Here is a 14,978-nt window from a genome sequence, read left to right as displayed (position 1 = left end):
TTCTGTTCCCCTCGCTACATAGGAAGTGTCCCAAAAGTGAGCCTAAAGTTCAGGAGGTCGGCAATGTTAAATGAATGGCTGAGGCCTGAGTGTGCTGCTGTCTGTGGAAGGTGCTGTGTGGGGGAGGGGTAGGCGAATAGTGATTGGTTCTCAGTTAACAAGCAGGCCCAGGAATGCACAAAATGCATCCATTTTCCAAAAGCTACTGGCTTAATATGCTCCATCACAGTTTGATGACTTTTCAGGGTTTGACTTTTACAAAGGATATTATATGTATTTATTTTAACCCGTTTAAGAGTATTGTCATATATGGTGAGATTACAATTATATGAACTCCAACTGTAAGTCTCACAGTGCTAAAGTTAACAAAAAGCATATCATAAACATTCTGGTTATTTTATTTTAGTAAAAAAATCGCTCTCTGCATGGCTGACATGGTGGGAGAGAAGCTAAGAGAAATTCTCGATTATGGACATGAGTGCGCCAGCACGGCACGGGTCCCACCGTGAGCCGGTCATGAAGCTGTGCCGCTCGGGCAGCGGGCTCGGGAATGGCACCTGGCTCGGCTAAACAGTCGGCCAGATCAGAGTTGTGTGAACTATGTTGATATGAGCAGATGCAGACCGTGTAACGTCAACGTTAGTCTTTGAAAATATATTGAGAATATTCCGATTCGAACAGGAATATGGTGTGCATGTAAACGTAGTCACTGTGCCATCTCATTACCTAGCCTTGGCTTTGGTACAAGACTGCTATCATGATCAGACCTAGGGAGGGGAGGGGGGCGGGCATATCTTAAATATGTTTATGTAAATAGTTTATCCTCATTTAATGTCATCTTATGTTCATGTAAATAGTTAGTTTATCCTCTGATCATAAATATGGTTATGTAAATAGTTTGTTTATCCTCTGATCTTAAATATGGTTATGAAAGTAGTTTTTTTATACTACGTACATCACGGTCCTCCCGTATTGTAAAGCGCACTGAGTTTTATGCACATGTGTGTGTAGCAGCTTGGCTCAGCCCAGCACAGCTCAGCCCAGCACAGCTCAGCAGAGGACAGCACAGCCCAGGACAAGACAGCACAGCCCAGCCTAGCCCAGCACAGGACAGTTCAGCATAGGACAGCCCAGCATAGGACAGCCTAACCCAGCTCAGGACAGGACATCCCAGTTCAACCTAGCCCACAACAGCCTAAGGTGGGACATTATTTGCTCATTATACTTGTTTTATATCTGGTTTATTTTTTGTTTGTTAGATTTATATTCAATACAGAGAGCAGTACTGGCTATGGATCCTCATACAGATTGGCAATTGTGTGTGTCTGTCTGCTCGTGTGTGTGCCCATGCACATGCGTGTGTGTGCCATCCCTTTGCGTTTGATATTGAAAGTGGACTGGTAGATCTCGGCAAGCTGGCAAATAGATCTTGGTTCTAAAACGGTTGAGCACCCTTGGTATAGGCCCTAGGCCTAATGCATTTGTTTCATGCGTGCAGGGAATGGGAGCGGGCGGGGGCGTGGGGCCCAGTGCCAGACCTGCACCGGGGCCTAGCACAGCTACCCTATGCCACTGAGTGTTGTACTAACCAATACACCAAACTGCTCTAGATATTGTGTTTTAAATTGTCCAGTAAGCCAAAGTGTTCTAGATAGTGTGTGAGTGTTAACCAGTAAGCCAAACTGATCTTGATAGGGTGTGAGTGTTGTACATTGACTAGTAAGCCTAACTGCTCTAGATATTTTCTCTCCAGGCTACCCACCGGAGAAGACCTTGTGTCTCTAGGCTATTAGGGCTGAGGTTTGTGGTCTATGGCGTGGATAGTGGTGTGGTGGCAAGACTCCGCCCCCTCCAACCTGAGTTTGTCGGCAACACTGTATTGACCTCTGGACAATCTCTATGCACCCCCCAGTGAAGACCGTGTGTCTCTAGCTTATTCAGGGGCCTAGTTGTAGGGTCTGTGGCGTGGATATTGGTGTGGTGATGAGACTCCGCCGACTCGGATCAGAGTCAGTCGAGGACAGTGTACTGCTCTCTGGGCCACCCACATGCACTTTTTCTGTCTCTTATTTCCTACAACTTCTACACCACATCAAATTGGAGTATTGAACGCAGTTCTGTTACTACCGCCTCCTTGTGAAATGAAACTGATTAGAACATTTGTAACATTCTACAAGAAATAAACATAAAATAAAGCTTAACACAAACTCTCCCACCCCCCAGATTAAAATCTGTCAACCTAAACCAAGACTGTATCCTGTTAAGTGACAAAAACTGCCGTTTGCCCTGTTAAAGTTCACACACATTTCACACACACTGTAATACGATCAAGTGCCACACGGGGCGCACTCACACACACTTTTTGTCAGAAAAACGTGTCTCAGGAGGACTTCAAGGAAAAGTGAGGAAAATGATGCTAGGCTATATTAGCATGCTGTTTTCTATTGTTTGCAATGGATGTGCCTGTGGGGACTTGAATTTGGGTCCCCATGGGTTCGAAGGTCCCCATGGTGTTGGTGTGCAGTCAGGTCAATGTCCCCACCAGGATAGTAAAACAAGTACACACACACACACACACACACACACACACACACACACCTGGTCATCCGCCTGGACATATACCAGGTACATACACACACACACACACACACACACACACACACACCCCTGGCCATCTGCCTGGACATATACAAAGTACACACACACACACACACACACACACATACACACACACATACACACACACATACACACACACATACACACACACACACACACACATACATTTTAAATGCTTTATTTATGTCCACATACAAAGTACAATTCTAAAGGACATAAATACTAACAGTGCATTTTGACATCCAGGAAACAATTTGTTACAGTAATGCTGAGCCAACAACCAGTTCTGCCACACACAGGATGTTATTTGCACCAGACCAGTGGGTTGATCAATACTATAAGACAGACAGTATCCCGCTCATGGGTACAGGAAGCACCGCCTTCTCCATATTGAGCGGCTACCAATAACAGCGGATATTGAGCAATATTTTGCTAACTGTTTGGCCCTTCTCTTAGGAAGACCAGCCATATGAAGGCCTCTAACAACAGACTTATGAACATGGCCCAGGCTGCCAAATATAAAAACTAAAAGTTGACATCTGTAGCCCAGTTGTGATATGGCCTGCTCCAGCTGTTGGTATTTTAAGATTTTGGTTAAAAAGGCTTCCTCTAGGCTATGGTCAAAGGTGCAGCCAACTTCTAAAATAAGCACCTCTCTGTGGTTTTCGTCACACACACACACACACACACACACACACACACACACACACACACACACACACACACACACACACACACACATAGACACACACACACACACACACACACACACACACACACTTGTTTTTGTCACATTGTGGGACGACCTGACTGGAACCTCCCTTCTGGGTACCACCCTTTCTAGACATCGTACACCTCTGAGAAAAATCAGGCATGATCAGATGCACTTCAGGAGCATGAATATCACTTCAAATTAGCAATATGCATTACTTGGGTCCAGACCTGACTGAGTCATCCCATATGGGGACTCTTCAGGTATTACTATTCTTCTGGGAACCCTTAACACACTTCTCAGGTATTGCTATTCTTCTGGGGAATACCTTAACACACTTCTCAGGTATACTGTTCTTCTGGGGAACATCTTAACACACTTCTCAGGTATACTGTTCTGGGGAACATCTTAACACACTTCTCAGGTATACTGTTCTGGGGAACACCTTAACACACTGGTTGTTAAACATAAATGCTGAGAACTGAACCTTTCAGGTATACAGTACTCCTGGGTATCCCCTTAACACACCCTGCTTGATCTACATTTCAGTGGGGACTGTTAAGACAAACTAAAATACTTAGCTAATCACTGGTGGAGAGGATGACGGACAGAATGAAAATAAACTCTCATCTATGATGATCTGTGGCAGATGGGGAGCACCTTCAGCCATAGGCTCATCCCTCCCAAGTGCAAAACAGATCGGTTCAGGTACCCCTTAGTGCCAACAGCCATCAGACTGTACAACAGTACCTGAACACCCCCTCCCTTCCATTCTCAGACTGGGAACCTCCCCTTCTGTCACTTCTCACTGTATGTATGCTATGTATATTTGATTCACATCACTGTAATGAGTCCTACTTTATATATGGCAAAAAAAGTCACTGCAATGTGTGTCTCCCATTTTAACCCGTTAACTGTCCTGGCCGTCAAATGTCGCCAGGACTCTGAACAAACAATCCAAACAACAAACAATCCTGAGCAAACATCCAGCAAGCAAGGGAAACAAGGAAAAAGTGAAAACAGAGCTTGAAAATGTCAAGTATTACGCCACAACAGGGTCCATTGCTTTGGGCACAGGCTGTTAGATACCTTAAATTATTATTAGTAGCACTTTTTCAAGGCCCCAAAGAAGAATCACACACAATATGTGTACAAGATCCTCAACATAACATAAAGCAAACAAAAAACATCACAGACATTGTCCGCAGTGGGAAAGAAGGCGCTGGACCTTCATGGGAAACTGAGGTATGGAGTTTTTTTAATTTAATTTTTGCCATTTAGCAGATGCTTTTAATCCAAAGCGATTTACAATTACGAATTACAGGGACATTCCCCCTGGAGTAACTGAGGGCTAAGTGCCTTACTCAAGGGCACACTAGTAGTGGTGTGGTTTCAGGCGGGATTTGAACTCACAACCTTCCGATCACAAGTCCAACTCACTATCCACTAGACCACCACTACCCCACTACCCCACAGTTGGGAAGGATACTCTTCTTAATTAAAGCTATGGAGCGAGATCAGGCCACCCCTAAGATACATTTTAGAACTGAACTTAATTGTGAACAAATAATCAAAAAAAAATATGCTCCTATACAAATACTGTATATACCAAGCTAAACTCCTTTGTCCAAGACGCTCGCTTGCGCTTGAGCTGTAAGGATGCTCCAATCAGGATTTTACTAAACGAGCAAATTAAACTGCAGTGGAGAACTGTCTGACCGTCTACTATGCAATTTATCTTTTATTTACGCTCTGTCCTTGCCTCTGCTGTCAAAGAGAATGATACGATGATGATCAAAATAATACAAATTTGGGAGAAAAAATGTCTTACATTTTCCTCTTTAGTGCGGTGATTCTATTATTAATGTAAAATTTGAGCGCCTTCCAATTTCTATTTTTTGTGCTTCTGGCTCTGATTTAAGGCACTTATCACAGTCGTCCTTTCCTGGAACGCGACAGGTCCGAATGAAGTTCATCATGTGCTTTTCGACAGCAGTTATCTCCTCGGTTTCCCAGAGCTTATTCTTCTGTGGCTTGCAAGCTAAATAAGAAATGAATAACAAATTAGTTTAGGATAAATATAAATGCACAGTAATTGTGAAGTGTGGCTCAAATAAAGCCAATTATACAACATAGTTCCGACTGCGTATTGTGATTGGCCAAGAGGCATTCGAAACTGTGTGTATTTGTGATATATGAACTATCATACATATGTTCACTATTTGAAATTCCACAGTAATGTGATAGTTTTAGGAACTGCATTTATTAGTGGAGTTCACTAAACTCAATATATAATATCAAACTGAATAGTTAAACTATTGTTTTTTGAGAATATACGAAGGGCTGTGCTGCCGTAGGCACGAGAGCAATAAAGTACGCCCTCTCGTGTTTTACTGCTTAATTCTCTCACATAAAGATAAGAGAAATAATGTAATGTCTTTGATACAATATCCTTACCTGTCTTTGACTTTGTCTTTTGGACGGGGATGTCGTCTCCATCTGAATGAGTTTCCCCTTCATTTACTTGCGGCGTCCCACTCCGTTTCCGCTTTTGCGCTGTACTCACGTCAGGAACTATTGAATGACAAGATGAACATTATTCTTGTTTAAACTTCAAAATTCATGTAGAATCCCAGCCGATATGAGAATCACAGAGTGAAATCTATCTATCTATCTATATATATATATATATATATATATATATATATATATATATATATATATATATATAGCAGCTGTCTGTTTAACCTGGTATGAGAGTTGTGTGAGTGTTGAGGATGTATCAAGATGTATCAAGATCTTAACACACTTCTCAGGTATACTGTTCTTCTGGGGAACACCTTAACACACTTCTCAGGTATACTGTTCTTCTGGGGAACACCTTAACACACTTCTCAGGTATACTCTTCTGGGGAACACCTTAACACACTTCTCAGGTATACTGTTCTGGGGAACATCTAAAGTTCAGGAGGTCGCCAATGTAATGTCAATGGAGGCCTCATCCCCAATAAGTTAAACCCTGTTTGGCCATACAATGGACTAGAGACTTGAAAACAATTTTGTCTGAAAGCTGGCATCCCACTGATGGTGTGTGTCTTTTTCTGTTCCCCTGGCTACATAGGAAGTGTCCCAAAAGTGAGCCTAAAGTTCAGGAGGTCGGCAATGTTAAATGAGCTGAATTGGTTCCATACTGCTTGGCCCTCTGAAAGGTCACAGCCAGGTCAGCTGCAGGTTGGGGCGGGGGAGGGGAGACATCAATTAAGCACCTGCACCTCCAAACTTTCCCCAAAGCTACTGCTGCATTCAATACACACGGGAATAACTGGTTTTCTGGAACAAAATGAATAATTATTATTCATAAATGTAGAACTGCTTAATCCCTTTATGTTTTGTAATTATTTAAAGATAAAACAACAGTTTTAAATGTTTTTATAATTTAAACCATTATATGGCTTGCATGATTGAGAATGTTGTCATTTTATTTTAGTTAAAAAATCGCTCTCTGCATGGCTGACATGGTGGGAGAGAAGCTGAGAGAAATTCTCGATTATGGACATGAGTGCGCCAGCACGGCACGGGTCCCACCGTGAGCCGGTCATGAAGGAAGGTTAATTGAACAGAGCGAGGCAGATTTCAGCAGAACAGAAACTTAACTGTGTGGGGGAGGGGTGCAAATCAGTGCTCTGTCTGCATAGTGTGGGGAAAAATGCACAACTAAATTGAGCGCTGTTTGGCCATACAATGGACTAGAGACTTGAAAACAATTTTGTCTGAAAGCTGGCATCCCACTGATGGTGTGTGTCTTTTTCTGTTCCCCTGGCTACATATGAAGTGTCCCAAAAGTGAGCCTAAAGTTCAGGAGGTCGCCAATGTTAAACGGCTGAGTGGGGAGGGGTAGTGAGTGACTAAATTGAGCGCTGTTTGGTGATACATTGGGCTAGAGACTTGAAATCACCTTTGGCTGAAAGCTGGCATCCCACTGATGGTGTGTGTTTTTTTCTGTTCCCCTGGCTAGATAGGAAGTGTCCCAAAAGTGAGCCTAAAGTTCATGAGGTCGCCAATGTTAAACGGCTGAGTGGGGAGGGGTAGTGAGTGACTAAATTGAGCGCTGTTTGGTGATACATTGGGCTAGAGACTTGAAATCACTTTTGGCTGAAAGCTGGCATCCCACTGATGGTGTGTGTCTTTTTCTGTTCCCCTGGATAGATAGGAAGTGTCCCAAAAGTGAGCCTAAAGTTCAGGAGGTCGCCAATGTTAAACGGCTGAGTGGTGAGGGGTAGTGAGTGACTAAATTGAGCGCTGTTTGGTGATACATTGGGCTAGAGACTTGAAATCACTTTTGGCTGAAAGCTGGCATCCCACTGATGGTGTGTGTATTTTTCTGTTCCCCTGGCTAGATAGGAAGTGTCCCAAAAGTGAGCCTAAAGTTCAGGAGGTCGCCAATGTAATGTCAATGGAGTCCAGCTTCTGTAATACGAAGATAGCATGAAGTCCAATAGTATGGTATTGGCCCCTAACATTCCAGCAGAGTTTGGCTCCACCAGTAAACGTCCTTCTCAGTAATCTATGAGTAGAGTATGGGCCTTTACATGGTCCACACAAGGCTGCACCTGAGACAGTGTGTGTACGCTGTACTATCAGTAACTTTGAGTGGGAGCTGGGTAGGGGTACCCCACGAGGCTGCACCGGAGACAGTGTGTGTAGGCAAGAACCTCATCTCAGCAAATCAGCCCACTAATCCTCACAAATGACAATACTCTACCATGTAGTCTTGAACCCCATTACACCTAGTAAGAGTGTATGTTTGCATAGCTCCTAATCACAGCAGAAACACATTGAGAAGGATCTAAACACAATCCATTTCTGGTTACACACTTTTACCTGCAAGCTGGAAAACCTCCTCTTTGTCTTGTATCACTGGGTTGGAGCTGCAGGGCAAGATGCACTTTTCCACGGCCATGACATGAGAGTCTCCACCACCACACTAAAATATGAATTAGAATCAGTTATTCAGAATTGGTAAGTGTAGCAGTCACCATGTTGATAACAAGCATGTAGTCTACACAACAGTTATACAGTAGCATGTGTCTTCTACTGGGTTGAGACAATTGCCCTGTCAGCTACTCATTTTAGCTCTCAATCATTAGTCAAGCACACTAAGTAATACACAATCTACTGTTTTAGCAGAATTGGTAAACGTCCTTCTCAGTAATCTATGAGTAGAGTATGGGCCTTTACATGGTCCACACAAGGCTGCACCTGAGACAGTGTGTGTGTACGCTGTACTATCAGTAACTTTGAGTGGGAGCTGGGTAGGGGTACCCCACGAGGCTGCACCGGAGACAGTGTGTGTAGGCAAGAACCTCATCTCAGCAAATCAGCCCACTAATCCTCACAAATGACAATACTCTTCCATGTAGTCTTGAACCCCATTACACAATACACAATCTACTGTTTTAGCAGATTACCTACCTATTGTCGTTTTTTCGTTTAGAATCTGGCACCGTCTTCCATCAAACGTCCCTATCGAACTGATTGAGAACACATGGCAATTGGTTAGCTAGCCTAACTCCGTTATTAGCTAACTACAAAACACCTGGCAATTCGTTAGCTAGTCTAGCTCCCTTGCTAGCTAAGCTAACGTTAAAAAACATCGCATTTGGTTAGCTAACACATAGCATTTGATTAGCTAGTCTAACGTTCGTTAAAACTGCAGAGAAGGCTAGCTTAAATGTTTGCTTATTCTACCTTCAAAACATTTAAATAAAATGTCTTATAATCAATTCGTTAGCTAGTATAGCTCCCTTGCTAGCTAACGTTAGAGCATTTGGTTAGCTTAGCTAACACATAGCATTTGATTAGCTAGTCTAACTTTCGTTAAAAATAAGGCATATAGCCTATAGATGAACTGCAGAGAAGGCTATCTTAAATGTTTGCTTGTTCTACCTTCAAAACATTTTAATACAATGTCTTATAATCAAGTTAGAATTGTACATATTTTCGTTTTACCTTTGTCCTTGAATTAGTCTTCATTCTTCTTATCAGCCATCATCAAATATGGATGCTGGATCCAATATGGATGCATGGATGCTCAATCATCTCACGTGACAGACAGGTGTGCGTTTGATTGGTGCGTGGAGTGTGTGAGTGTGTGTGCATTCTGCGCCAATCTGTGAACCTGCAGTACCGATTGTAGTCGTTAGAGGGCCAGCCTCACACACACTCACACACACATCCTCAGGTTTTTGTGACGTGATGGGGGAATTTTTTTTCCTCCACATTCTTGCACTAGGCATATCAACAACGTCTCCCCTATTAATTTCAACGATTTTCCTGGTGGGGACCAGCTTTTTGGACCCCACAAAGATTCGGGTTCCCACACCGTGAGTGTGCGGTCAGGTCTTGGTCCCCTCATAGTAATAAATACAAACACACACACCTGGACATATACAAAGTACACACACACACACACACACACACACACACACACACACACCTGGACATATACAAGGTACATACACACACACACACACACACACACACACACACACACACATTCTTGATTTGGACCAGAATCCATCCTGTGTGATAACATTCAGCCAAAGATTGACCAGGAAATTTGTTTTTATGCAGGTTACCTACGCAGACCTGTGGTTACCCAACTTGATGCAGGACTCTAATGCAGTGTGTGTGTGTGTGTGTGTGTGTGTGTGTGTGTGTGTGTCTGTGTGTGTATGTGTGTGTATATGTGTGTGTGTGTGTGTGTGTGTGTGTGTGTGTCTGTGTCTGTGTCTGTGTGTGTATGTGTGTGTATATGTGTGTGTGTATGTGTGTGTGTGTGTGTGTGTGTGTCCTCTCTGTCTAGGCGCACTCTAACGTGGGCTACCTGGCCTACACGGACCTGAAGCTGCTCAGCCCCCTGCTCAGCACGGAAGGCTACACCCAGAGGAGGGAGGTGTTGATCCGCAGTCGTCTGCCGCCCGGACATTACATCATCATCCCCTCCACCTCGGAGACCAATCAGGAGGGGGACTTCCTTCTACGGGTGTTGACAGAGAAAGGCAACGCTGCAATGTGAGGAAATTTACCCCCAAATTGACCCCTCACCCCTCTTTGACCCCTCACCCCTCGCCCCTACACCCTACTACAGTATACTCTTGTATAGATTTGATTGGAGTTGATAGGTGGAAGCAGTAATTCCACCGTAACATCTGATAGGCCAACCAAAATATGTGACAGGATCTGGTTAAAAAGTCCTCCATTAGGCATGGTCGTTTTTTTCGGGGTTTTTTCTCCAGATTATGAAAGTGCAGGTTGTAAGCTTTTAAATGGTGTCCTACATTGAGATCATCGAGTTAAATAATTTGAAGATTTGAATGTTGGTACCCCTCAAACCAAAGAAGAAGGTACATCACTATGATATCTAACTGCATGTTTATAACATCACAACATGCTGATAGAACATCGACATGCTAAAAACACACAACTACACATAATTAATTTAGATGATCACACAGTCCTTCCTTTTGAACACCTCAAAACGTACGTTTATTTACAAGCCATCTATCCCTTACCCAGTAGCCTACGGCAGACGATACAGTGAATCGAATTCACGAATTATAAGTATTTAATGATCCTAAAACTGCTGTTTGTTATATCAAGTGGGCTCTTCAACATTTAAACTTTCGTAATATGAATTTTTTGCTCATTTGCGTGACTTGAGGACCCTAGCCCTAACCCTTTTTTTACCATTTAGACCATGTCACATTATGTGCTAGGGCCATCCCATTGGCCGAAGAGCTGTTAACACTGAGAAGGCCTTTGTCTTCATGTTCATTTACATTTACATTTACATTTTTGGCATTTAGCAAGCGCCTTATTCCAAAGCGACTTACAATCAATACATTTGAATGCTAAGCATGTGAATCATCAGTCCACCATTCGTGGCAGGAAGAGTAATCTAGCTCAGGCCCGGGGCCACTGATAGAAGGAGAAACCTTCTTCTACCACCTTCTTCTAAAACTTTTTTTTTTTTTTTTTATACTGGAGGAACAGAGAAACAGTACAAGGGGGGCAATATAAGTTCTTAGGGACACAGTAGAGGGGAAAGCGGACGTCTTTAGGAGACTTAGTGCTGAGGGGCAGAAGATGTCTCAGGAGGAGTAGTTAAGGTGTAACCTGAAGAGGTGGGTCTTCAGTCTACGACGGAAGATGGGTAGTGAGTCTGCCGTTCTGACAGCCTTGGGGAGCTCATTCCACCAGCGGGGAGCCAGTGTTGTGAAGAGACGTGATCGGGCAGCACGACTGCTGTGCAGAGGTGGTGAGGCCAGTCGGCCAGCCGAGGTGGAGGAGCGGAGTGAGCGGGCTGGAGTTTGGGGGGTCATGTTCATGTTCAATGTCAACGTTCCTGATTCTTCTGTGTTTACAGTCCAGCTGAGAAGCCAAGCCCTGAAGACGAACAAAACCCCGTCGTAGAGGTACGAGAGGTGTTATTTACAATATAAAGTAGATAGACTGACTCAGATTTGTGGTATGGTTGTATGGATTATTGATGCTCTGTGTGACTGTGGGTCTCTCTGCTACAGCCCATCTCCCTACCCCTGTCTCCTCTGCCCTCTCTCGAAACCACACGACAGCTCTTTAAGAAGCACTCCAACCCGGTGAGTTACCATGCTTACCTGTAACCAGGTGGGTTACCATGCTTACCTGTAACCAGGTGGGTTACCATGTTTACCTGGGACCAGGTGGGTTACCATGTTTACCTGCGACCAGGTGGGTTACCATGTTTACCTGCGACCAGGTAGCCGGCTGTTCTACTCTGTTTAACTCACCAACTGCCAAATAGTTCCGGAACATTCACCTCCTAGAGTGCCACGTGTTCTATGTGGTTTTTACCTAGCAACAACACTTTGATTGGCTACAGAATGAACCATCATAATGTTTTTTGGTGAATAAAGTAGGGCAGGTTGTGAGGGGTGGGGGTGCAAAAATGACCACACTCCAACGATTGATTTGATTTGATTGCTAATAGCTAATAAATGATAAAACATTGTTTGTTATTTGTTTGTCTGTTAGAAGGGGAGATGTCGCCCTTTGGAGCTGTACAACCTGCTGACGGAGGTGATGAAAGGAGGAGGTCAGTGGCAGCAGCTTTATCAGCCTTTACAGTAGAGGACTGGCCACCTGGAGCATGGGGGGATTCCCTGGGGGGCTGGGGGGGGTGGGGGCTGGGGGGCTAGGGGGCTGGGGGGTGTGTGGGCTGGGGGGCTAGGGGGCTGGGGGGCTGGGGGGGGTGTGGGCTGGGGGGCTGGTTGGTCTGTGGGCTGGGGGGCTGGGGGGGGGTGTGGGCTGGGGGGCTGGTGGGTCTGTGGGCTGGGGGGTCTGTGGGCTAGGGGGCTGGGGGGCTGGTGGGTCTGTGGGCTGGTGGGTCTGTGGGCTGGGGGGCTGGTGGGTCTGTGGGCTGGGGGGCTGGTGGATCCATGCTCAAAATGAGCGACTCTGCCCACAGCTCCACCCCCGCCCCCCCCGGCATGGCAGGCCCATTGGTCCTTTCCTCCCTTCACCATGACGACACTGATACTGTCACAGAAGCACTGGGTGTGACAGATAGAGAGGGGGTGCTCTCTGTAGAGTGGAGGTATGAATCCCTATGACGTGTCCTCTCTGGCTTTGTTTTCCCCATTACTTCCTGTTTCCTGTTTCCTGGTCTGGACTGCAGTGCTGGCAGGAAGTGAGAAGCACCTGGTTCTAGAACACTGCAAGAGCTTTGTGGTACTCATGGATGTATCCTTCCTCTCTGGGAAAAAAAGGAGTTGAGTTGATCCTTTTTTCTTTTTTTTTTTACATTTGGTTTTCTTTGTGTGTGTGTGTGTGTGTGTGTGTGTGTGTGTGTGTGTGAATGTGTCAACTATTGAATAATGAAAGCCACACATCCACTGGATTACAGGGTACAATTCCACTTTAACCTTTCAGTACATTTTTGAGGGACCTTCATGGGTATTATGAAGCATTGTCGTAGCCACGGGTATGCCAGGGTATGCCAGGGTGTGCCAATGCCACACAAAGAGACAGCTGGCACCACCCAAGACAATGAAATATTTTCAAAAGGGTTTTTACCAGTAACAGAGAGCATGGTGGGAGAGTAGCAAATAGTAAACAATGTAACTCCTGCAGCTAATGCTAGAATATACTAATCTATACTAGTCTAATAATACGTGCTAGTTTATAAAAAAAGGTTTTTAGCGCTAAACCATCACCCCTTCCCCCCCCCTCCCCCACAAAATGTCTCCACTAGCACACAGACCCCCCCATCACCCCACTGTCCTGTCGACGACGAAACATAGAAACACACACCCAGTTTTTCTGATACAGTTTTTTTCTGGCTACGCTACTGTTATGAAGAAGCCATTTCCTTAACCCTAATGACCTCCAGACCCAGGGCCTTGCTCAGCTGGACTGGCCCGAGTTTCAGGCTCTGTGGTCCAAGTTCAGCAAGTGGACGGTAAGGCCAACTTCAAACATCCAATGGCCCCTGGCCTGAGCTAGATTACTCTTCCTGCTACAACTGGTGGATTGATGATTCACTTGCTTAAGCGGGGTACACACATAAGGATTTTCTGTGATTTCAGCGATTTTCGGATGGCTGAAAACAACAGAAAACGCCCGATTATCAGATGGCTCTTAACATTTTCCTATAACAGAATCCTGGGGTGTGAGGTGTGTTAAGAGTCAATCAATTGTCAATTGTCTCTCCCGACAACCTGCTCGGAAAATGGGCGTGGCCGGCAATCGTAAATGTGAAATGTGTTCAATAATTACGACCAGAAATCATAGGGTTGCCAGATTGTTTGGTGGAATTAGCGGTTTTAGACTGTGGTTAGGGTGGAAAATGTCATTTACATCTGGCAACCCTGCTCGCGAGTCCAACTATAACGTAGCCAATCAAGAAGCGAGCTGACTTCTTCTTTTCATTATTCAGCACTTTATTTGCCCTGTCGCACATGGTTGTCTCGTACAAGTCAGTCAGGGTACTATGTTAGATAATAATAATAATAATAACTTTATTTGTATAGCGCTTTTCCTTCAAACGTTGTGGCTCAAAGTGCTTTAATCATTACATAATCTTAATTTAATTATTTTGTAATTTAAAGGCAATATTAAAAGGATGGGTTCACGCGAGATTTCTGGCCCATTTTCCGAGCAGGTTGTCGGGAGAGTCAATTGACAATTGACAATTGATTGACTCTTAACACACCTCACACCACAGGATTTTGTTATAGGAAAATTTTAAGATCCATCTGATAATCGGGCGTTTTCTGTCGTTTTCTGTCGTATTCAGACATCCGAAAATCGCAGAAAATCCTTAAAAAAAAATCTGTATGTGTGTACCCCGCATTAGTCAAATGTATCGATTGTCAGTCTCTTTGGAATAAGGCGTCTGCTAAATGCCAAAAATGTAAATGTAGACCTCTGCCATACACTGTGCACCTAGAAAAACAACTCCGTAAGTCCAATCCATTCTTCTTCTTCCAGTGAAATGTACTGTTTCGATATCATTTTGTTCTAGAGCCTAATATGATGAGAACATAGGACATTAGATTGATTGGTTGGAGCATGCCAGGTCTCCCTTAATCCTGTGACCAATATG

General features: G+C 44.3%; 1 protein-coding gene across 1 annotated transcript in view; it reads left to right on the top strand.

Moving 5' to 3' along the window:
- Nucleotides 1–14,978, top strand: part of LOC308158050 (calpain-9) — a gene marked incomplete at both ends in the record, with an annotated part of 44,703 nt that overhangs the window by 11,642 nt on the left and 18,083 nt on the right. Inside the window, 6 exons of the mRNA XM_080531640.1 lie at nucleotides 10,197–10,405; nucleotides 11,760–11,808; nucleotides 11,917–11,991; nucleotides 12,407–12,467; nucleotides 13,050–13,114; nucleotides 13,764–13,832. Coding sequence (XP_080387766.1) covers nucleotides 10,197–10,405; nucleotides 11,760–11,808; nucleotides 11,917–11,991; nucleotides 12,407–12,467; nucleotides 13,050–13,114; nucleotides 13,764–13,832 — 528 coding nt within the window. The remainder of the gene's footprint in view (nucleotides 1–10,196; nucleotides 10,406–11,759; nucleotides 11,809–11,916; nucleotides 11,992–12,406; nucleotides 12,468–13,049; nucleotides 13,115–13,763; nucleotides 13,833–14,978) is intronic.

Source organism: Nansenia antarctica (assembly GCF_963989245.1).
Source record: "Nansenia antarctica genome assembly, chromosome: 5".
Lineage (NCBI taxonomy): Eukaryota > Metazoa > Chordata > Actinopteri > Argentiniformes > Microstomatidae > Nansenia > Nansenia antarctica.
The sequence above is the reverse complement of the archived record's forward strand: the minus strand, read 5'-3'. Positions and strand labels throughout refer to the sequence as shown.